The sequence below is a fragment of the Budorcas taxicolor genome, chromosome 22 (genome assembly GCF_023091745.1).
Source record: "Budorcas taxicolor isolate Tak-1 chromosome 22, Takin1.1, whole genome shotgun sequence".
Taxonomy (NCBI): domain Eukaryota; kingdom Metazoa; phylum Chordata; class Mammalia; order Artiodactyla; family Bovidae; genus Budorcas; species Budorcas taxicolor.
The window spans coordinates 58731749-58755917 of NC_068931.1; the positions used below are offsets into that span (position 1 = coordinate 58731749).

The 24169-nt window shown below is 49.9% G+C and overlaps 1 protein-coding gene across 1 annotated transcript; it reads right to left on the reverse strand.

Moving 5' to 3' along the window:
• Positions 1–235: 235 nt before the first annotated feature.
• On the reverse strand, positions 236–22768 carry CPLX4 (complexin 4). Its single transcript, XM_052660588.1, has 3 exons — positions 22602–22768; positions 14339–14426; positions 236–463 (listed from the first exon to the last, which is right to left on the reverse strand). The coding sequence occupies exons 1-3, from the start codon at positions 22766–22768 to the stop codon at positions 236–238; spliced, it is 483 nt and encodes a 160-aa protein (XP_052516548.1).
• Positions 22769–24169: the final 1401 nt, after the last annotated feature.

The window sequence follows — 24169 nt, forward strand, 5'->3', positions numbered from 1 at the left end:
CACAGCTGAAAAGCTCAGGCTTCATCACGTTTACAACTAAAAGGACAGTGTGGTTCCTGCTGCCAGGGGCGCTACCAGGAGCGTTTGGAGCAACCGAGGTGCCCTCTACGTGTTGGTTGCGAGTTTCCTCACGGTTTTCTTAACCGTTCACTACGTTAACACCGACGCTGCTGGAAGCGCCGCGCAGGGGAGCGGCCGCTTCTGCCTGGCCGGGCCTCCCCCGCGCCCGCCCGCCTCACATCACAGCGCACTTCTGCTCCGCCGTCTGCTTGATTTCCGAGAAGGTGGCCTGGGCTTTCTCTTTGATGGCGTCCAAGTCCATGTTCTGAAGGTTCTGTAGGTGCCCAAGGATAGAGTCCTTGTCTTCTTCCTCTTCTTGATCTTCATCTACCATTTTCCGGAGGTCTTCGGGCAAATCCACATCGTCTCCAGCCATCTGGATTTGGTTCTCATCCATCTCACTCTGTGCGGAAAAACAAACACGGAGATAGAGGAAAAACCCTTCTAAAACCAACCAACCAACCGACCCTGACCGCAGCAGGGAGCTCCAGGTCTGCTGACAAGGGATGCGGGGAACAACGCACTCGGCCGTCTGGCAGCAGAACCTGGGTCTGGTACCAGCTGCGGAGGCCGGACATCCCAGCTGAGATGCCCCATCGTCCCAGCTGAGATGCCCCATCTCTCTGCACTTGGCTCTCAGAAGCTTCTAGCACTGTGATTCCCAAAGTATGAGGAGCTCCCTTGGAGGTCCAGGGGTTAAGATTGGCCTGCCGATGCAGGGGACTCTGGTCTGGGAAGAGCCCCCGAGTGTGTCATGACTACCCAGCCCTTGCTCTAGAACCCACGCTCACAACGAGACACGGCACCGCAGTGAGAAGCCTTCACACCACAAGGAAGAGGAGCCCCACTCGCCACAACTAGAGAAAACCCACACACAGATGGGGAGGCCCAGCACAGCCAAAATTAGCTAATTAATTAAAAACATGAAACAGTAATTAAAAACATCATTTGGGAATGTGTTAGAAGCACAAATTCTCAAATTACCCCGGACCTACGGGATCAGAAACTTCAGGCTGGGGTCCAGCAATCTGCATCTTCAGACTCCCTGCCTGTCCTGCTGATACTCGAAAAGCTTGAGCAACTCTGCCTCAGGGCTGGTCTGCACGCTTTGTTTTCCATCAGCCCCAGACTATGACTCAGTGGCCCAAGCTGAGCCCACTCTGGGGTGTCGGGGGGTTATTGGGGTCACAGGGCCGGACCAGGCTTTCTCCATCCAGCCATCACTCTTTAGGGGCAACTTCCGGTTAACCATTACCCCTTCCCTCCCTTCTACCAGTACAGAAGCGGCTCAGACTCAGCTTTACATCCTCGACCCCTAGAAACAAGTCTGGCGCACACCACCTGCTTTTTGAGTGAATCGTTCACACTAGCACTCCATCTCAGCACCCCGCGACTAGCCTTGTTCGCTGCTGCTGCTGCTACTGCCTTAACATTTTTTCCTACGGTCCTAGGCGTGGCTGTTCTGCAGCCTCTTAGTTCCTGCTGCCTGGTCTCCGAGTATGTCTTTACCCTTAGACTGCAGAGCCCTTTGTTTTGTAACAAAGAAGAATCTACGGAACATGTTTCTCTGTGAAAGGCAAGGATCCTTTCTTACATGGCTGCTCTCAGATATAATTCTCTGAGATCAGGTTGTAACATGGGGCAAACTGGGCTTTGGGGAACACATAAGGTCAAACAGGGGCTTCCTCGGTGGCTCAGAGGATAAAGAATCCACCTGCCAATGCAGGAGACCCAGGTTTGATCGCCGGGTCAGGAAGATGCCCTGGAGAAGGAAATGGCAACCCTCTCCAGTATTCTTGTCTGGAGAATCCCATGGACAGAGGAGCCTGGTGGGCTACAGTCCATGGGGTCACAAAGAGACGGACACGACTGAAGCAACTGACACAGAGACACACACATGGTCGTGGAGCTTGGAGGCTCACCTTTCAACACGGAACTTCTAGATTACCTGCCCCGCCCTCCCCAGAGTTCCCTCTCCATGTTTACTTCTGTGCTTTCTCCCCCCTCCTTCGAATGCAGACTTCTGATGCCAAGGGGAAGGAGGCCTTTGTGGGGCGCATCCCTCGCCCTGACTCTCCCTGGACAGCCTGGGAGGACGGCTCTCAGTGTCGCCTTCCCAGGTGACAGAAGCTCCCAAGCACTCGGCCAGGCCTTGGCCCCTCAAGGTGCTTAACAGATCAGTTAGTTCCTCGTCAAACTAGTGTGGGGATTAATTAGTTAGTTAATCCCCAAGGGCTCCCAGCCAAGCCTCTGTTTCTATTTATTTCGTATTCACCTGCCCTCGAGGGTGCCTCCCTTATGGATGGTCCTTTGGGCATTTTTGCAGGAAGGTGGGGAAAAACAGGGGGCAGCCTGAATTCTCAGCTCACCTAAATGCCATGCCGGGCCTCTGCCCACTTGAAATAAAATGTATAGAATCTGTAAAGGCATTCCTGGGAATTCCAGCATCCACACCCCTCCAGGTGGTAAGAAGGTCTCTGCGCTTGTCACCAGGTTGGAACCTGGACAGGCTGGGGGAACAGGCAGCTGGAGGGGCCAGGGGGCCAGCCAGCCCATGGTGCCCTGAGCGGCCCGATGCCCTCAGAAGGGAGCTCCCCAGTCCCTGTTCTCCAGGCTGCTCAGAGTGAAGCTTCTGCAGCTGCAGACCTACTCGGGTTTATTTTCACCTCCTTCCCCGGGCCCTTGTGGCTCAGCTGGTAAAGAATCCGCCTGCAATGAGGGAGGCCTGGGTTCCATCCCTGGGTTGGGACGATCCCCTGGAGAAGGGAAAGGCTACCTACTCCAGTCTTCTGGGCTGGAGAATTCGGAAAGAGTCGGACACGACTGAGTGACTTTCACCTTCGCTTCCCCTGACCCAGGGAAGGAAGAGCTGTGAGGGCCCACTGTGCCCCCCGACTCACAGAGGGGATCTGGGTCGCCACAACGTCTATCCTAGCAGTTCTCAAAGGGGGCTCCGAAGGCCTGCCGCAGAGGCATCCCCGGAACCTTGTTAGAGACGAGGGTTCTTGGCCCTCTCCCTGACCTGCTGTTTCAGAAGCCGTGGGGCTGGGCTGAGCCGTCTGTGGTTTAGCCAGCCCTCCTGGTGATTCTGCTGCTTGTCAAAGTTTAAGAAGCCCCACCCCACCTCTCTTGAAGACAGGGGGCTGTAACTCATTGGTCTCTAAGTCTCAGAACCCAACGAGTGTCTGGCATGTCGTCACAGACAAGACTCCAGGAGCCTGTTGTCAGGGACGACGCTTGAAAGTGCAGGCCCTCTTGACTGGAAACAAGTTCTCATTTCATAGCTCCTGGCGTGTTTACCTTCCCACTCCCATGGGGGCTGCCTAGAGGTCAAGGGTTGGCTTGAAGATCAGACACCTGAGCGTGAAGGTTACCTCCACCATGTACAGGCTGTGTGACCTTGGGCACCTAACACCTCCTCTCTGAACTCATTTCCTTATTTATAAATTGGGTTTATGTTATTTGCCTCCTTGTCAGCACAGATGGTAAAGAATCTGCCTGCAGTGCAGGAGACCAGGGTTCGATCCCTGGGTCGGGAAAATGCCCTGGAGAAGAGAATGGCAACCTAGCTCCACTATTCTTGCCTGGAGAATCCCATGATGGGGGAGCCAGGCGGGCTACAATCCACTGGGTCGAAAAGAGCCTCTCACGACCGGGTGATGAACCTACATAACTTTCATAATTCTATAGAAGGTTAATTAAATGATGACTGAATAATTTGGAATGTATTAAGCAATTAAAGACGGCTATTCCTAAGTGTAATGACCCTCAGAGGTAAAGCCGGGGACGGGGGAGCGGAATTGCCCTGAAAGGCCTTGGCCCTGCACGCGGTGCTCATGCCATCAGAAGGAGGCCTCACTCTCCCGTCCCCTCACCTCTGGCCTGGGAGTGCCCCTACCTACCTTCACTCCAGAGCCTCAGCTTTCCTAGCAAACTGGGCCTGTTCATTTCCCTTTCAGCACTAGACACAATTCTGGGAGAAAATGACCCAGAGCGCCCAGCTCCCCTCACCCCTTGTCAGGCCCAACCTAATGCACATCGGGGACAGAGGGTGAAGACTGACCGAGGTGCCTGGCTCGTGACCTGCACCTCTGTCTGCCCCCAACCTCTGCTCCCACACGTCCACGGGAGCCTTGTGTATATGGTTCCCAGCCTGGGGCTTCCCAGATACTGGTAAAGAGCCCGCTTACCGATGCGAGAGACCTAAGAGACACGTTTCCATCCTTGGGTCGGGAAGATCCCCCCTAGAGGAGGAAGTGGCAACCCACTCTAGTATTCTTGCTGGGAAATCCCATGGACACAGGAGCCTGGTGGGCTACAGTCCATGGGGTCTCAAAGAGTCAGACATGACTTAGCAACTAAACCACCACCACCACCACCACTGGTATTCTTGCTTGGAAAAGTCCATGGACAGAGGAGCCTGGAGGGTTACACTGGGGCTGCAATCCATGGAGTCGCAAAGAGTCGGACCCAACTGAGAGACTGGGCGTGTACTCAGGCACATGGGACTCATACACGACCTTGGGGTTGCCTCCCCTTGCACAGCACACTGCCCTGCTGAGAGGGACTCCTCTGCAATCCAAGCAATGGGTGTCTTGTCCTGATTTTGCTGCTTCAGGTTGGGAACGCCAGGAATATTTTGACAGAATGCATGCATCGAGGAAAGGCGTCCATGCTTCACCACACGCCATGAGCCCAAGTGCAGGAACAGCTGACAAGAACCAGCCCCAGGGAAGGAGCGGAAGTCTGATGCTGAGAACCCCTGACAGGTGAATGAGCGAACAAATGAATGAGAAGGCGCCAAGTGAGAAAGCATATACAGAGGAACGCGCAGGCTACCTTCATTCCTCAGGGTCCTGTTTCAGAAGTCTTCTCATTTCTAGAAATCTCATCAATATGGGATATTGTTTAATGCAGTTAAGAACTAATTATTTTTAGGCTGGCTGACCAGAATCAGTCGTAATCTCTCGCCTTTTAACCAGATTTATAATCTTAATTGCCAGGGCTGAATGCCCCATTATTTAAATAGCACCGCCTCCTGCCCTTGTTACTCCTCTGACTGGTTCTGACCTTTCACTGAAAGGTAAGCATGATCCTGGATTCAGACTGCCTTTTTCCCCATCTTGGTGAATTGGTCCTCATCTGGTATCAAAATGGAAATACGGTGATCAACTATTTCACATGGTTATATCGCCAGAAAGTTGAGTGTTCCCACTTAGAGTCCAGCCAGTAAGCTTGATATGCAGACACACACCAGATATAGATATGAGTGTGAGCAAACTCCAGGAGATGGTGAAGGACAGGGAAGCCTGGTGTGCTGCAGTCTACGGGGTCACGAAGAGTCGGACACGGCTGAGCAATCCAACAACAACATCGACAACAAGATCTGATTTTGGACTTTGCAGGTGGCGCAGTGGTAAAGACTCTACCTGCCAAGCAACAGGCACAGCTTTGACCCCTGGGCCGAGAAGATCCCTGGAGGAGGAAATGGCAACACACTCCAGTATTCTTGCCTGGGAAAATCCCACGGACAGAGGAGCCTGGTGGGCTACAGCCCATGGGGTCGCAAAAGAGTTGGACATGGCTGAGCATGCACGCAGGCACAATCTGTGGCAGGGACCCAGGCAACAGAATTTTGAAAAAGCTTTCCTGGGACTTCCCTGGCAGTCCAGTGGTTAAGAGCTCACCTACCAATGCACGGAGTGCCAGTTCGACCCCTGGTTGGGGAATTAAGATTCTCCATGCCTCACTACGAAAACAGAAAACAGAAACAATATTGTAACAAATTCAATAAAGACTTTAAAAGATGGTCCAACTAAAAAAAAATGTGTGTGTTTTTAAAATTTTTTAAAAATTAGAAGCTTCCTGGGTGATTCTAACTCGTGAGAGGTGTTGAGACCCTGTCAGGGCTTGCTAGCGTCAGCTTCTGCTACACCACGGGCAGAGGCTGTGACCCTGAAAAGAGCCGCCAGTTTCCGACGCAGACTGAGCGAGTGCACACAGGGGCTTCGCGAGGTGCAAGACTGCCCCCACTGTCTGCATCTCACACCGCTCTCCTGCATGTGGACTTTCCAGGGGGACTTGAGCCGTTCCTAGAGGTCACTTGTCCAAGCCTCTCCTCTACAGATGCGGAAACCAAGGTCCTGGGAGGTGAAGAGGCTTGCGCGATGTCCTTCTGCTTGTTAGGGAAGGAGAGCTCAGCCCTGCTGCTGGGTCTGGTAGGAAAACCCGGCTGGTGAGTCAGATTGCCTTGGGGTGTTGCCATTTACCGGCTGTGTGACCTCGGGAATCCCGGCACCCTCTCTGAGCTGCTGTTTTTATACAGGCAGGGGAAATGAGGTCTCCCTCCCTTCCAGGGTGGCCGTGAGGGTCATGTGAGAAGATGGCATATCCCAGCCTGACGGCTGTTTCCCTCCTTCCCAGGTCCCCAGGGACCTTCAGCTCTTCCCAGGGCAGGAGCAGAAGCAGCAAACTGAACCGGGGCTGCAGGGGAGGAGCGGGAAGGGACGGCCCCTAGCGGGCCCCGCAGGGCCTCCGAGCTGCCGCCAGAAAGAGCTGCTGGAAGCGGGCGTGTTAGTGCCTGGGACCCTGCAGGGCAACCCCAAGAGCGCCTGGTCTGAAGAAGGCAGGCAGAGAGAGGGTCACAGAATCGTCTCTGCCTTTAAGAGGGGCTTTACATCTCAGCTCTAATGGCGCTCTCAGTGTAGAATGTTGAAAGAAGCCCTCCTGCTAGGTTTTCTTGTCTTCATCTTTGTTCAGAGCGAGCGATGCCCTTAATACTGCAGACAAACACCAGGTGTAACTAAAGCGCCGGCTCAGCGGGGGCCCGACATGATTTTTCAATGACTAACCTAGACTGACAATTCTGTTAATAGGATTAGCGCTCGTTGTGGAGCTGTTTTCTCTTATTAATTTGGCTTGACTTACATATACATTTTGAATTGGCTAGGAAAGGGGGGGGGGCGCCTTTGTTTTTAGGAAAGAAAAAACCTCATGGCTTTATTTATAAGTATGACTTCCTTTGCTTGAGAAAATATGACATCCTAATTATGAGCTAAAGTAATCTTTGTATTTGATAAGGAATCATAATGTCGAATCCAGACTTGTTCTTTTCATGAAAACTGACTGTAATTGAACTCTTGTGGCAGATGGATTCCTTCTGCTGATTTTGATACTTCGTTCTTTGGGTGTGCTTTTGTTTTCCTTTTTTCCCGACTAACATTGAACATTCAGCAAGAATTTTTTGTGTGGGGGTGTTTATGTGTGTGTCTATGTATATCTTGTATATCTGTGTGATAGGTGCGTGTGTGTGTGCATGTGTGTGCAGCAGGTACGTATGCATGTGTGTGTATGTGTGTCTCTGTGTGTAGTATATGCATGTGTATGTGTGTCTCTGTGTGTGCAGTAGGTGTGTATGTGTGTGTGTATGTGTGTCTCTCTGTGTGTAGTATGTGCACGTGTGTAGTATGTGCATGCGTGTATGTGTGTGCATGCGTGTCTCTGTGTGTATGTGCATGTGTGTGTGTGTGCATGTGTGTGTCTATGTGCAGCCTCTCCATGTCAGACACCATGCAAGGCCCCGATGAGAAAGACAGAAACCTCAGCCGCTTTGTTAAGAAGCACACAGTCCAGCAGCTGAGACGGTTCAGAGCGGAACGATGGCATGGAAGACATGCACTCAGGCGCTATGGGCGCACAGGGGAGTGGGAGAGGGGGGAGGTCATGGAAGGTTCTGGAAGAAGCAGCTCAAGAGCAACGTCTTCCAGGAAGGAAAGGGGTCACTGGGAGCAGGGTGTAGGGGACGTGAGGTGGGAGGAGGAGCTAGTCCAGGTGAGGGGCCCCAAGAGGTGAGGCTGGGCAGCTGGGAGCCACCTCAAGATGTGCAGGCCAGGAGGCTGGAGTCTACTCTAGAAAGTCATGGTAAGCCTTTTTTTTAAAAAAAAAAAGGGGGGGAAGAACAGAATCTGTTTGCATCTTGGAAACCTCACTCTGCAATTTTGAGGGAAGCAAGACACAATCAAAAAACTACTTAAGAGATATTGTAAATGGCAACCCACTCTAGTGTTCCTGCCTAGAGAATCCCATGGACAGAGGAACCTGGTGGGCTACAGTCCATGGGGTCGCAAAGAGTTGGACACAACTGAAGAGACTTAATGCACACATAAGAGGTACTGTAGTCAAGTTGCTGAGAAGTACTGAGCCCTGCACTTGGGGAGGAGTTGAGAATGACTAGGAGGTGGAATGCGGAGAAGGCAATGGCACCCCACTCCAGTACTCTTGCCTGGAAAATCCCATGGAAGGAGGAGCCCGGTGGGCTGCAGTCCATGGGGTCACACAGAGTCAGACATGACCGAAGCGACTTAGCAGCAGCAGCAGCAGCAGCAGGAGGTGGAATGACTGTCGCCTGCTGATTGCTCTGTGCGGGGCTGGAGGAGGAGGGACCAGGCAAGAGTGAGCCTGGGGGTGGCGTGGGTTGGGGGCCCCGGTGGAGGTGGAGCCTCCAGGAGCAGCGCTGGGAGGGGCCAGTGTCTTTCTGGGTCTGAGCTGGAGGTGCCCGAGGAGAAGTGGACACGATGGTGACCTTTAGGGCGAAGGTGTAGGAAGGAGGTAGAGGCTGGAGGGTCAGCAGCACACATCTAGGTAGCAGCTGAAGGCCACGGGAGATGCCGCCTTTCGGGGAGAGCGTGACAGTGTGAAGGACAAAGAGAAGACGGAGGGAGCACCCGGGGATATTCAGAAACCTGGGGGCAGAGCGGGGAGGTAACCCTGGAAAGAGAGGAGAGACAGGTTACGGAGAAGAATGAGGAGGGTGGCGCTGAGAGGCTGAGAGAGAGAGGGCTTCAGGGAGGAAGCGCTGAGCGAGACGGGGCGTGGAAGGCTTTGCTCGGGGAAGGACCATTCCAGGAAGAGGGCCCAGAGGAAACAGCAGGACCATCTACTGCAGCGAGACCGACCTTCCAGAGCATCTTCAGGAGGAAGGCTTCGGCAGAGCAGCGGGAGCCGCTCATTTAGGAAGATGCCCAGAAAGCCACGTTCACTCAAAGCGCTGTTTGCTTTAGTTGGAGAGACTTGACCTCCTTTACAATGGAGAGGCCAGTGGGGAGAAAGCACTGAAGACCCAGGACAGGATGCTGGGTAGAACGGGGCCAAAGTCTAACATGAGGTCGTGGGTCACTTCAGGCCGCTGAAGTCCCCTAACGACCTGGCATTTGCAAAGCAGAGGAAACTGCCGTAGGCGTGGACATGAACGTCCTGTGATGACCTGGAGTGGGGGGATGAGTGGGGGGGTGGGGTGGGGAGGCTTCCAAGGGTGGGGACACGGCAAATATACTCTTCTACATACATGTCCGGTTACTGCGATTTGAGGACCGCACTCATTTGACTCCCGCGATGACTGCGAAAGACAGGGGTCATCAGAAGACGAGGTACAACCAACGAGGCCGTGCTGACGGCGAGCAGAAAACCCGGAGGGGAGGCGTGTGTGGTTTGGCGGGTGTCAGGGCTCCACCGCTCCGCTCAGAGACCGAACTTCCCTTCCCCCGGTCGGCCGTCGACTAGAACTCTTTTTCGCAGCAAACACCGGCCAAATGATTTCTTTAGAAAATACAGTTCTAATTCCAGAATGTGACGGAGTTATCCTCATCAGACCCGACAGCTCCTGGGAAGACATTTCCCTCAAATCTGCTCTCGTTGGGCCTGGGCAAGGGTTTGGGCCCAGGACTGCCTTCTGCTGGTTATGTAACCTCCGGGAGTGACCCCGGGGAACCGTGAATGAGGCCCCCAGGGTTCCCCCCTCGTTATCGGGGAGAACCCGGTGAGCCCATCCAACCCCCTGCGGGCTGTTAATACTGTTAGTCCGGCTGTTTACCCAACATGGATTTTATGAGACTGCCCGGGACTGAGGATTCTGCAAACCCCGAGGGGAAGGAAGGTTGTGCTCAGGAGCCGGGTAAGGCCCTGGTGAGCCGCGCTCTCTGCCCAGCACTGTTTAGATGTGTTAGGCCGCTGTGTTCCGGTCTCAAGTTCTCATTAGTGCAGTAATCAGGATGGCAAGCCCTGTGAAGGGCTGTGGGCAACGACTCGAGAACCTGTTGTTCTGTCCCGCGCTGGCGCAGGCCTCCCTTAGCTGGTCTGGGCTGCTGTGAGGGCCCAGTCCTGACACGCCGGCCCCTCATCCCTTCCGCTCCAGTTCACCATACACAGCACCACGGCCTTGGCCTTTCCCCACTGCAGTGACGCCCACGGGCACTGCCTGGCTTTCCAGGGCTCCTTGTGGGGACGTTTAGGAGAGGAAAACCCACCACCTATATTCCCGTGGTGGTTCTCAGAAGGTTCTTTCTAAAGGGTCCACTATGCAGATCCTTCTGGATAATCAAAGGAAGCCCTGTGAGCTAACCGATGGATGGCTCCATACCAGCCTGCAGCCCCGTCAAGACTTTCAAGGCCTGGGAAGTGACTCCCCCATGGCCATCGTTTCCTCAAAGTCGTCTCCTCTCGCAGCTGAAAGTTCCAATTCCTTCAATGCTTCCTCGATGACAGCCAGGCGTTTCAAGATTTCTCGGGCAGCATCCCGGTGGCTGCGGAGACAGCGGCTCGGCTCCCTGCCATGGCCACCCACAGCCCTCGAGGGTGCGGCCGCTTCCTGCCTCCCTGCTGCTGCCCCAGCAGGGCCCAGCGGCCTCCCCACGCCTGCCAGCACAGCGGCCGCTGCAGAGCGACATGCGCTGTAAGATCCTTAATGTCAACAGAGTGCGCTGCAAAAAACAAGTCCCCCTCTGGAAGTCGCTCCTGGCCACCCGCACTGACCCTCCTAGAGCGCGCAGTCCCCGGGGAAGAACTGAGACCCTCTGAGGGGCGGTTCTGCTGGGGAGGCCTGGGGGCATCGCCCCGCGGCTGCGGCTGGGGACCCAGGGAGGCCGGAAGGAGCTGGGTTCCTGCCCCCGCGTGGGCGGCAGGAGCCTGTGACGGCCTCTCAAGGCGGCGGGGGCGCGGCGGGGGGCGCGGCGGGGGGCGCGGCGGGGGGCGCGGCGGGGGGCGCGGCGGGGGCGCGGCGGGGGCGCGGCGGGATGCCCTCCAAGCCCAAGGCCTGCGCCGAGGCAGGGGTGTCGCTCGCGGCTAGGGTGACCTGAACTGAACGGAATGAGACCTGGCCGATCTTTGATGGCGTTCTCCCTATCATTACTGTTTCTAAAATGTATTTATTTTGTTTGTTTATTTGGGGCTGTGTTAGGTCTTCGATGCTTTGCATGGACGTTCTCTGGCTGCGGCAAGCAGGAGCGACTCTTTGCTGCTGCGGGCGGGCTTCTCCTTGCTGTGCCTTCTCTTGTTGAGCCGACAGCGTGTGGGATCTCCCCCGACCAGGGATCGAACCTGGGTCCTGTGCGCCGGCAGGCAGATTCTTAGCCACTGCCCCACCAGGGAAGTCCTAATTACCATTTTTAAGAACAGAGCACCTGGGGTTAGATGGAATTTTCAGGTGCTGACAAAAAAAGCAGGCCGTTGTATTATTGGGGTTTTTCACGCCTTAGGCAAATTCTTGAAGCATCAGGTTAGAATCCATTTTGACACCATCCAGCCATGGGCTTCCCTAGTAGCTCGGAAGGAAAGCATCTGCCTGCAATGCAGGAGACCCAGGTTCCATCCCTGGGTCGGGAAGATCCCCTGGAGAAGGAAATGGCAACGCACTCCAGTGTTCTTGCCTGGAGAATCATGGACACAGGAGCCTGGCAGGCTATAGTCGGACATGACTGAGCGACTAACACACACACACACGAAGCCGTGACACACGGGCGCCCTTAGGGAGACCCCCCTCCCCCCGCCGAAAGCTCCAGGGTGCAGGATGACGTGGGGAGCGCTCTCAGGCGACGCTACCGCTGTTTACTCAGGTTGTACCTGAGTTGTGTCTGCGCTCACGGTCTTCCGTCAAGCCATCAGCTGACAGAGCAGAGGGGAAAGCGATGGGCCCCGGTCTCTGGAGGACAGATTCTGAGATGTTTCGCTAAAATAGGAGCAGGGCATGTTTTCCTGGAAGGGGCAGGGAAGTTTCAAACCCTGTGGAATTACAAACAGCTCTAAAACGTTCAGAATGCCTCAAATGTGAAGCGTGGAAAGAGCAGAGACCTTGGGGCCAGGCGGAGCTGTGTTCAAATCCCTTTGTGGGTAGGATGCTCTTTTTCAGGGCTGAGAGGCCCGAGGCCCGATCCTGGTTCTGTCACTGCACAGCTGTGGGGTTTTGCAAAGCCCCTGAGCCCCCACCCCGCCCCCATCTTGGCTGCAGGCTTCTCATGTCTGAAGTGAGGCCATGGCTTGGATTCTTAGACAAGCTCGAAGGTCTCTTTAGCGGTCTATGGAAAAGTCGGCGGGGGTCTCATATGTGTTGTGCATTTGAAGCAGCTATAGAAAAATGGGTTCATGGGCATTAGTAACCCATGCAACTAAGTTACTGGGCTCCGCTGTTCATAGTGTATCGACTGCTTGCGGTCCTGCCTCCTCTCGGTGGCTTTGGGGAGCAGTAGTTAGATGTGGTGCTAGTGTTAATGAACCTGTTTGCCAGTGGAGAAGACATAAGCTTCGTGGGTTCAATCCCTGGGTCAGGAAGATCCTCTGGAGGAGGACATGGCAACCCACTCCAGTACTCTTGCCTGGAGAATCTCACGGATGGAGGAGCCTGGAGGGCTACAGTCCACGGGGTGGCAAAGAGCTGGACCCAACTCAGGCAGGGAGCGTATGGTGAATAGCATCACTGTCACTCCAGGGTGGATGTGAATCTATATATTGCATGGCTCTAATTCTCCCCTCTTTCCGTAGATTCTGTTGGAAAGGCTCTTGTGCCAAAGAAACAAGCTAAGCTTAGAGATCTGGAAATTATTTATGTTTTTCTCTGAAGAGCATTAAACCCATTTTGCAAAGGAGGTTGTCCACCCCTGAGGATCTGGGTGAGCAAGACCACCAGCTCACCATTAAAAAAACAATCAAAGGGCAGATATTTTCAGTTTAAGTGAAAGAAAGTGAAGTTGCTCAGTCATGACTCTTTGTGACCCCACGGACTGTAGCCCTCCAGGCTCCTCCATCCATGGGATCAAAATTGGGTCTCCTGCACTGCAGGCAGGCTCTTTACTGTCTGAGCCCCCAGGAAGCCCTACTGTTTTCGGTTTAGAGACCTGCAGCTCTTGCGTTGTTGACTCACTTCAGGATGCCCCCTTGTTATTATCAAGAAATAAGACTTCTGTGCGTAGAGCTGATAACAGCAGTAAGAACAATCATCCACGGAGCTCTTTCCACTAGTCAGGCACTTGATTTATCTTATGATTTCAGACGACGACCTCGGGAAGTCCGTGTCGCTGCCCCCATGTCACAGGTGAGGAAAAGGAGGCTGAGCTGTATTAAGAAGCCATCTGACATTGCTGATGTCAGAGCCAGGATTCGAACCCAGTTCTCCTCACATTCTCACCCAACCACAGCACAGTTGCAAAAATAGATCCTCAATAACAACAAATATATATGTATGTATCCTTAAAATACCCCATCTTTCTGGAAGACACACAACCAGCTGATGGTGTGTATGTGTGTGTCTGTGTGTGTGTCCCTTAGCAGGAGGGTAGTCACTGTCTTTCTGCCTCCATTTCCTCTAAGAGCACACCTTATAAGACTGTGGTGAGGACTGAGTGAATTTATCTATGCAAAGAACTTAGGAGCAGTGCCTGGCACTTAGAAAGAGCTCAGTAACTGTCGGCTGTGATGACGGTTTTTCTAATTGAGCACATGCAGATATTCTATAGTCCCTAAATACATTTACATAAACAGGTATTACTCCATTTTGTTGAGAGGAAATGGAAGTTCATAGAGGTTAAGTGCCTGGAATCTAGTTTTTATGAACTAATTCAATGCTCTTCTCACTATATCAAATACCTCAATTACGATTCAGTGAAAGTCACTCAGTCGTGTCCGACTCTATGTGACCCCATGGACTATACAGTCCATGGAATTCTCCAGGCCAGAATACTGGAGTGGGCAGCCTTTCCCTTCTTCAGGGGATCTTCCCAACCCAGGGATTTAACCCAGGTCTCCCACATTGCAGGCGGATGCTTTACCAGCTGAGCCACCAGGGAAGCCCCAGTTATGATTAAGACATTTAAATATATTTATGTACATATTTATATGTTTATGTTACACATACATACACACAGACTTCTGAGTGTGACCCTTGCTGATAATCCAACACTCTGCATTTCTTATTATGTAAAAAATGACTGCATGTTTATTGTGTTAAGAGTCTCACCTTTGGGAGTCTGTACTTTTCTCTGAGGTGAACTCTGAGGCATGCTCTCTCTGCCTTTTTTTGTGTAAACGCAGCATCTCTTTCCATCCTGAAAGTGAAAGAACGCAATAAAGGATCAGAGGACATGAGACCACTGGCTACTCCAGCCCTGCTCAGAGGAGCCAGACACTGGGCCTCACCCTCTGAGTTCCCACTGATCAAGGCTGAGTACAGACCTGAATTCCCAGACATGTCGGTGCTGCGAACCTCTCTCTGACCTCTCTCTGATGCAGCTCAGGAGAGGCAGGGGACCATCCCTGGTGCAGAGCTGACCTCACCGTGCTCCTCTCACCCCACCTGGGAGCTCAGGCTTCAGAGTCACCGGGAGCACTTCCCAACGGGCAGCTTCCCAGCCCGTCCGCATCATGGAGAGAAGCTACGTTTTCAAAATCATTTTGTTTCTTATTTTATTATATTTTTTAGGGGCTAACACATTTAGTGCTTCTGAAAGGCTAGGTATATAAGCTAATAACAGAGGATGTTGAGAATTACTTTGGGGATGTAAGTTTTATTTATTTCTAGAATTTAAAACATTGAAATATAGTTGCTGTGCAATACTATATGTCACAGATATACAATATAGCAATTTATGACTTTTATTTTATTTTAAAAAGTTTTCTTGAGCTGTGTCACTCAGCACAGGAAATCTTAGTTCCCCAACCAGGGCTTGAACCTGGGCCCCTTGCAGGGGAAGTTCAGAGTCCTAAGTGCTGGACTGCCAGGGAATTCTTCCTCCCTCTTTTTTCCCCACAATTTTTAAAGGTTATTTTCCATTTATAATGATCATAATTAACATATTGGCTGTGTTCCCTATTTTGTACAATGTATCCTTCTAGCTTATTTTATACATAATAATTTGTACTTGGCACATAAGTTTTAAATTCTACAGAACACTTATTTTTATGGAACAAAAATCTTTGGAGCAAACCCTTAGCATCTCCTTCCATTTCCTTTCCTGACGTCCTTTAAGAAACCCTTACGTGGACTTTCCACATATCTATTTAAGGCCAGGTTCGGTCTCCACCCATGCTGCTTTGATTCTGCAAGATTCTCAAGGTGAAAGACGTAACTTTGTGCTTTAAAGGATGTTCTTCTCCAGATCTCTGTAGAGCTGTGTTTCTGCAAAACAGTTATACTCAGTGACTGATAGAATTTGAGATTCAGTCGTTATTCAATTCATTTAATTCCATCAATAAATGGGGATCAGAATTCTGAGCTACAATAATGTGGAATTAAAAAAAAAAGCACTTGAAATCCTTGACAGCTGAACAGGGACATGGAAAATATAAATGACAGGGGATCCAACTGTGAAAAGTTCTCTCTGTGACCCTGCCAAAGAGACGTGCTCTGGAAATGGCACCTCAGTCCAGGGAGAGACATCCGCTGCTCCTTTCCACTGTCAGCATCTATAAACCACGCTGTGCAGACTTCTTCCAGCGTCTCTCAGAACCACCCCTTCCATTCTGACCATAGCAGCCTTATGAACGTCCATCACTCCATGCGGTATCGCATGCGGTGATTCTTATCTTCATACCATATCTTATGCACTGATTTTAAAATAGGTTTCTAGTCCCTAATTAGCCTGCATGCATGCATTGGAGAAGGACATGGCAACCCACTCCAGTATTCTTGCCTGGAGAATCCCAGGGACAGAGGAGCCTGGTGGGCTGCCGTCTATGGGGTCGCACAGAGTTGGACACAACTGAAGCGACTTGGCAGCAGCAGTTCCTAATTATCAAAAACAGCTGGAAGTAGTGGTATGCTGGCTAATGTATCACAACCAGCTTTCTGGGGAAAGAAGCTCTGAGGCACCCGCCAGTTGCCATGGTGTCAATACTTCCACTGAGGCGGACTTCAAACTACTAATATCAACTTGATGTCGCCGATAATGGGGAGAAACTGGGGGAGGTGCGTGCGATTGACTTTGGTTGGTCGCTGCCGGATGCCGTGGGTCGGCTCGGCGCATCGCTGGCTGGAAGATCCGTTTTCCTCACGGCTGTTTAAATCTGGCTCCTCTCAGCTGCGGCGGTCTTCTTTACTGCGTACCATGGAAACGGCAAATATGCTCTGTCCACGTCTCTCTACCACTTGGGCCACTTGATTAGAGGCCGCACTGGCCATGTAAACGATCTCCCTGCTTCCATCATGGCCCTACCATTGAGAAGTGACGTTTTTAACAAACGGCCTGAGCGATTCTTACGCAAGCTAAACAGAGCTGCGGCATCCAGGACAGGGGGCTGTTTGGAGGCAGACAGGATTTGGGGATATAATATAAAGCTATATCCCTTCGTTGTCAACCTGCTAAGCCCCAGTTTAGGTACAGCTGTCCCTTCCCTGGGAGAAGGGATCACTCACACAAGATTGGGTGTGGATTTTCAGAACGCTTTGCCTAATTGTACTTGTGATTTGCTGTTGGAAGTGGGCTCCCTTGTTCTTGATGATCCAGAGAGAAGTAGACAGCTTTGAGGATGTCGGTGAAGCTCACTTGAATCACTTCCTCTCCTAGCTGCCCAAGGAAGCACATTATTAGAGGCTGCTTTTAGATAAAGGCTTCCCTGGTGGTAAAGAATACACCTGCCATTGCAAGAGACATGGGTTTGATCCCTGGGTTGAGAAGATCCCCTGGAGCAGGGAATGGCAACCTACCCCTGTACTCTTGCCTGGAGAATCCCACGGACAGAGGAGCCTGGTGGGCTGCAGTCCATGGGGTCACGAAGACTCAGATGGGACTGAGCAACTCAGTGACAACAGGAACCTGTATACATGTGGCCCTGTCCTCTAGCTGTACAGGACTGGACCAAGCTGGGTAAGTGGAATTTCTTCTCTGAGAATTTGGGTTTGGGACGGAGCAAGTCAGAGACTCGCAGTGTGGTTGAATCTGTTAACAGTGAGCTCAGAGGACATTGGCTGCCCATCCTCACCGGTGGTTCGGGTAGTAGAGGAGCAGAGGGCTGACTGCCCCGAAGGACAAAGTGGCTGCACGGAGGCGGACGGGCGGCCAGGGATCGAATGAGCGCCCATGACTCCCAGTGACGCTCTGGTCCTGGTTCAGCTCACGAAGCCTGGGGGCGTGTCTGCAACGGGTCTGGTGAAGCATCTTTGCAAGAAGCATGTTAGTTGCTCAGTCATTTCTGACTCTTTGTGATCCTGTGGTCTGTCCATGGGATTTTCCAGGCAAGAGCACTGGAGTGGGTTGCCATTCCCTTCTCCAGGGGATCTTCCCGACCCAGGGATTCAACCTGAGTCTCCTGCATTGCAGGTGGATTCTTTGCCACTGAACTACATGCTATGATATGCTAAGTCGCTCAGTCGTGTCCACCTCTTTGCGACCCCGTGGACTGTAGCCCACCAGGTTCCTCTGTCCATGGGATTCTCCAGGCAAGAATGCTAGAGTGGGTAGCCATGTCCTCCTCCCTGAACTACATAATTTGCCTTAAAATAAATATGCTGTTTTCAGGTGGCTCTGTTGGTTTCTATTTCTTAACTCCAAGTTCTGGAATCATTACACAGAAGCCTGGCTGAAGGAAGGGTTGGCTCTGAAGATGTCACATTAAACTGCTCCTCAATGGGGCCTGGCTTTGGACACTCTCTGAACTCATTTCCCTCTGCGAAAGGTCAGGCTTGGAGGAGGTATAAGAGAACCCTGGGCTCAGTCTTCTCATTTAGGGAAAGAGAGCTTGCTGAAGAGCTCAGAGACCCGGGGGCATGGGCAGAAGCTGATCTCCCCCAACATCAATACTTTACTATAAAAAGATTCAAGTGTACAGAAAAGTTGAAGCAGTTTTACAGTTGACACGCATATACTCACCATTTATATTCTACTACTGGCATCTGCCTATATGTTTTAGAAAATGTCACTTACCTAGCCCTGTCTCTCCGTTTCTCTCTCCATTCATTTATCCATCATATTTTCTGATGCATTTCAAAGTTGTTGACATCAGTACTCTCTTCCCCCAAACACTTCAATGTGCATACCATAACTCCAACTACGTATCTGTTTATTTGTTGTTGTTGTTCAGTAGCTAAGTCGTGTCCAACTCTTTGCAACCCCAGGGACCGTGGCATGCCAGGCTGTCCTTCACCATCTCCTGAAGTTTGCTCAGACTCATGTCCCTTGAGTTGGTGATGCCATCCAACCATCTCATCCTCTGTCATCCCCTTCTCCTTCTGCCCTCAGTCTCCCAGAATCAGGATCTTTTCCAGTGAGTCGGCTCTTCACGTCAGGGGGCCAAAGTACTGGGGCTCCTTTTCTTTTGAATTAAAATGTTGCATGCTATTAAATGCACAGACCTTAAATGGACTGTGATGGTTAACTTCATGTGTCAGCTCAACTGGGACACAGGGTGTCCGGATTAAACGTCATTTCTGAGTGTGTCTGGGAGCTGTTTCTAGATGAGATGAGCATTGGAGTCTGTGGGCGGTGGACGGAGTGAAACAGAAGGCCCTCCTCGGTGTGTGTGTGGGGGGTGGAGGGTCCTTGTGGAATCCACGGAGGCTTTGAATCAACAAAAAGGCTCCCTGCCTGCCTGCCTGCCTGCTGAGCTGAGACAGCAATCTCCTCTTGCTCCAAGAACCCTCCAGTTCTGAGAACCACACCACCGACTTCCCTGGGTTGCAGATGGCGGATGGTGGGACTTCCCGGCTTCCACAGCCACGTGAACATTGGCTCCTTGCGATAAATCTCACATTATCTGTGTGTACGTGCATGCATTTTTTCTCTTCTCTTGCTTCTGTTTTTACTGTGTAAACCAAACCTCTGCTGCTGCTACTGCTGCTGCTAAGTTGCTTCAGTCATGTCCGACTCTGTGTGACACCATAGACGGCAGCCCACCAGGCTCCCCCGTCCCTAGGATTCTCCAGGCAAGAACACGGGAGTGGGTTGCCATTTCCTTCTCCAATGCATGAAAGTGAAAATGAAAGTGGTCGCTCAGTCGTGTCCGACTCTTCGTGACCCAATGGACTGCAGCCCACCAGGCTCTGCCACCCATGGGATTTTCCAGGCAAGAGTACTGGAGTGGGGTGCCATTGCCTTCTCTCTATTGAGGTGTAAAAAACATTACTATCACCTGAGAAAATGCCCTCATCCTGCTCTCGATCGACGCCTGCTCCCAGTCCTAGAGGCCACCACTGTCTTCTTGCCACCATAGGTTGGGTTTGTCTGTTCTAGAACTTCATATACATGTAACCACACGCTATGCCTTCTTTTGTGTATTTCTCCTTTCACTCAGCATAAAAAAACTCTGGGGATTTATCCAGCCTGTTTTACTTATCAGGGGTTTGTTCCTTTTCATTACTGAGTGTATTCTACTGTATGAATAGATCTCATTTGTTTATTTAGTCTATTGATGAACACTTGGATTATTTCCTAGTTTGGGCTCTTGTGAACAAAGCTACTAGGAACTTTTTTGTATGAGTCTTTTTGTGGATGGATATATTTCTCTAGTTGCAGTGCATGTTTTTAACTTTGATAATGTCTAATTCCTAATTTCAAAATTTTATGCTCACTGATTTCAGGGTCATGTTTAAGAAATTTTGCCTACTTCCAAGATGCAAAGATATTCAGGTTTTTTCTCTAGATGCTTTATAATTTTAGTTTTTTTGCTTAAGTCTGTGATGCACATCAAAGTTAAAGTTACAAGTGATGCCCTGTCAGTTGCTGAATCATAACTAAGGGGACATTTTCATATAATGGAGAGAAGTGGAGGAATAAACAGGTTGTTTTATTTAGGACTTTCCAAATATTCTATTTAGGTATAGACCTCTTTCAGTACTAATGTTACCAACATGGCGGGAGGTGGGGAGGGGGTGGAATCTGAACACGGAAATAAAGTAAAGATGAATGTGCCATGGAGTGCATTGCTGAGTAGTATTTGATGTATCATTAGTGAAGTCAATCCCACAGCTTTCCTAAAATGATGAGGACAGGTTTAGGAGGCTTTTATTTGCTAATATTCACCCTAATTATTATATATATTATGACCTGTGTTGCTGTCTCTAGATGTAACTTGTGTGAACCATTTTTGATGCCTACTGATTTTTTCATTGTGATAGTTGCTCCAATTTATACCTTTCAAAATTTTTTCTATTGAAGTACAATTGATTTACAATGTGTTAGTTTTGGGTGCACAGCAAAATGATTCTGCTTTATATATACGTGTGTGTGTGTGATCAGTTGTGTCTGACCCTTTTGTGACCCCATGAATGATAGCCCACCAGGCTCCTCTGTCCATGGAATTTTCCAGGCAAGAATACTGGAGTGGGTTGCCTTTTCCTCCTCTAGGGGATCTTTCCAAGCCAGGGATCGAACCCAACTCTCTTGGGTTTCCTCCACTGGCAGATGGATTCTTTACCACTGTGCCATCTGGGGAGCCCTTTGTGTATCTATATATATTCTTTTTCAGAGTCTTTCCCCTTATAGGTTGTTACAAAACACGGAGCATAGCTCCCTGATGTCTGCCTCTTTGTATTGTGTTCTAGGCGACGAAGCTCTTGGAAACTCAAGCAGTGGACCGGAAGTCTGCCTCTCGCCGTGCAAGCAGGTTAGCCTCACTGCCCTGTTACTACTGCTTTAATTGGGTGATCAAACAAATGTCTAACACACACATACACACACACAGAGCTGAGTAGTTGGTGTATAACTGACTGATGATACCATTTGACTATTTTGGTTTCTGATCTGTCCAGATATAAAATTAAGTGAAACTATGACATTAGTTAGCCAAACAGATGTCATATCTGCGACCAGATTTATTACTGGGACACATTAAGTGCTATTTTAATATCAGATGTGTAGTCTATATTTCTGGCCATTTTCTTTTTATTGGCCCCCTTGAGCTGAGCACATCTGATGCTATTTTTTTGCTGCTCCTTTTTCTCACACGCCATGGGCAACTCTGGCCAGGATCTGGGGAACACGGCCTTCTTTGCAGATTAGTTTAGCACCCACATTATTTTTGCAGTTGCATTAAAAAAAAAACACAGACCTTAAATTTACTGCAAATCCAAGCACAATACATTCTAGGTAGTTTTATAAGCCACAATTGCTTTCAGGAAAAAATACAATAGACAAGGTTCCCACTAAATGGAAGATTTAAGCTTCCTTAGTTTCCTCCAGGTCATCAACCCTTTCTCCTTTAATCATTTTAGCAATAAGACCTAGGCAATTATCATGTAATTATTAGCAAAACAGCCACGGTGGCCAAAAAAAAAACCACAAAACTTTTGTAACATATGGTGAACTTTTAACGTCAAGACTGATGCTTCAATACTCAGTTTGATTTGATTATTAAAACTCTTAAATTCCACTTTAAACTTTAGAAGATTAAATGTAGACTACACTTATTTAAAGATCAGTCTTCAGTAGTTAAAAATTGGTAATATTCACATTCCATAATACCCAACTGAAATGTTACTATTTGTTTTATTACATTTTATATAGCCAGAACAATGTCCTGATTTTTTGGAGGTATATAGGCAAAGGATCCAGGGGTAAAGTATCAGGTTGTCTGTAATTTACTTTAAAATGGTTCTCTGTACCTATTTATCTATCAATCAATCATCTATCCTCCAACTATCTAATCATCGGTAAGCAAACGTGACAAAACGTCAACTGTCAGCTTTTTGCCAGACATATACGGCCATCCATTACCCTGTTCTACTCGTCTGCATCTTTTAAAGTTTTCATAATAGGCAGTCCACGTATCTATTCAGAATCTTTCGAGAAGCCAAGTCTTATGACATAATCGTCATGTTGTATTTTCCAGGCTTTTTTTTTTCCTGCACAAGTAAGTTCAAGAATATTGTACTCTGTGCTCTTTTAGGCCCCTTCCAGGTGCAAAGTCTCAATTCCTACAGTTTGAAAGCTTTCTACACTCACCTAACAGGGTGAATTTCCAAATGACTGTAAAAATATTCAGGTGCCCCATTTTACATTTGAACAACTGAGGTCAGTTAAAATGTGCCTGGATCGGAAAGTTTTAGCGGCTTTTAAGGATGACATGTAGATTTGTTTATAGCGTTTTCATTTCCATTCACACAAGTAAGACAGAGTGGCTGCTGATGCTAGGGCTGGTTCACTTTTTAGCAGAACAGACTTCCCTGAGTTTAGAGGCGGCGGCACAGGAATGGCCCCTGAAGGGCGGAGGGGGAGAGTGGGGCGCAGGACAGCATGGCCACGGGGAGCTGCCTTCTGCTCCAACAGGGAGCCCGAGCTGCGCGTACTCACTTTTCCTCGATGATCTGCTTCTGGTACTCCTCATACTCCTCTCGGCTCATCCCTTGAGCGGCTGCGGGGTCAGATGCTCCTCCTTCTTCTTTTTTTTCTTCAGACCCGCCACCGAGTCCTAAATTCTTCACCTGGTTACTTATCATAGTTTTCATAAGGAAAGCCATTGTGTCTGCCCCCAGAGAAAGAAAGCCAAACACTCCGAGAAAACTCAAAAGAAAACAAGCAAATCACAAAATCCCCAAGTATTTTCAGTGATAGCAACACGTTGAAAAGCAAAGGACTCCGAGCAGCCTCATCTATTCAAGGGCATAATGATAGCAAGAAGTGGTTCGTGGGCTCTAAGCTGGATTAAAGAGGTGAACTCCTTAGCAGAGAGGCAGATGGCTCTGATTACCGAGCCACGCAATCAGATGCAACCAACTACTTTCTGAATTATTACACTAAGCTAATTTCAGAGGGGGAAAAAGGAATCCTTCACATTATCCATCCCTCTCCCATTTCTAAGGTTTAAATTATAAGCGCAGCAGGGCTTCATCAAGGGTTGTTACGACTAAATGAATCGGAGGTGACTGATTATATGACTGTGGTGGCAGTTCCAAATTCCAGCCCATGAGGACAACATCCTGTTGAGAACTGAGTCCAGTGAGATGCAAAACCTAAAGCGCTTTATTTAGCAAAAATAATCCTTTGATCCATCATTTTATCTCACTGGACTCTCAGGACTATGTAAGGATTTGTTTTGGTTTGCTTGAATCCTATGCTGTTTCAGCGGTTATTGGGTCCTGGACATAAATACCCAACCAGGGCAAGTGCGAAGGGCAAGTCAGAGGGTCCTTCACTTGCATCTGGAAGATTAGCCTAGCTTGTTCTTGCACTGAGAGGTTACACTTCTGCATGGAAACGTGCTGGACACTTGCAAAGCTCTGACCCAGAAGGTAAGAGCATGGGTGAGTCAGGTCATCGGTGGGTATTGGGTATTTCCTTCTTCCCTGGTAGCTCACATGGTAAAGAATCTGCCTGCACTGCAGGACACCCAGGTTCCTTCTCTGGGTCAGGAAGATCACCTGGAGAAGGGAGTGACTACCCACTCCAGTATTCTTGCCTGAATCCCATGGGCAGAGGAAGCCGGTGGGCTGCAGTCCATGGGGTTGCAGAGTTGGATACCACTGAGTGACTATCACTTCCACACTTTTCCTCTTACATGCAGTCACTTGCTGGGTGCCCTGTTTAAACTCGCTGGTGTACTCGGAGAAAACTTTCGATAGTGTTTGGTAATAGCAGATTCTCAACGGCTGTGGTTTCCTCCAGGTCAAGGGAGGAATTTGAGCATGGCTAAGACTTTAATCTACCTTAGCATCTTTCTAATTAAAGCACTCCAAGAGCCGGTGGGGAGGAGGGGAGAGATACAGCCTATTTGTAAGCTATGCTTATTTTTCTATCCATAGGCATGAGCCCTTTAAGGAAATAGATGACTCTCCCTCAGACTGTACAAAACCATATACACCGGATCTTTGCCTAAAATGCTTGTTTTATGTATTTTAAGATCTGTTTTTCACTTTACTAAC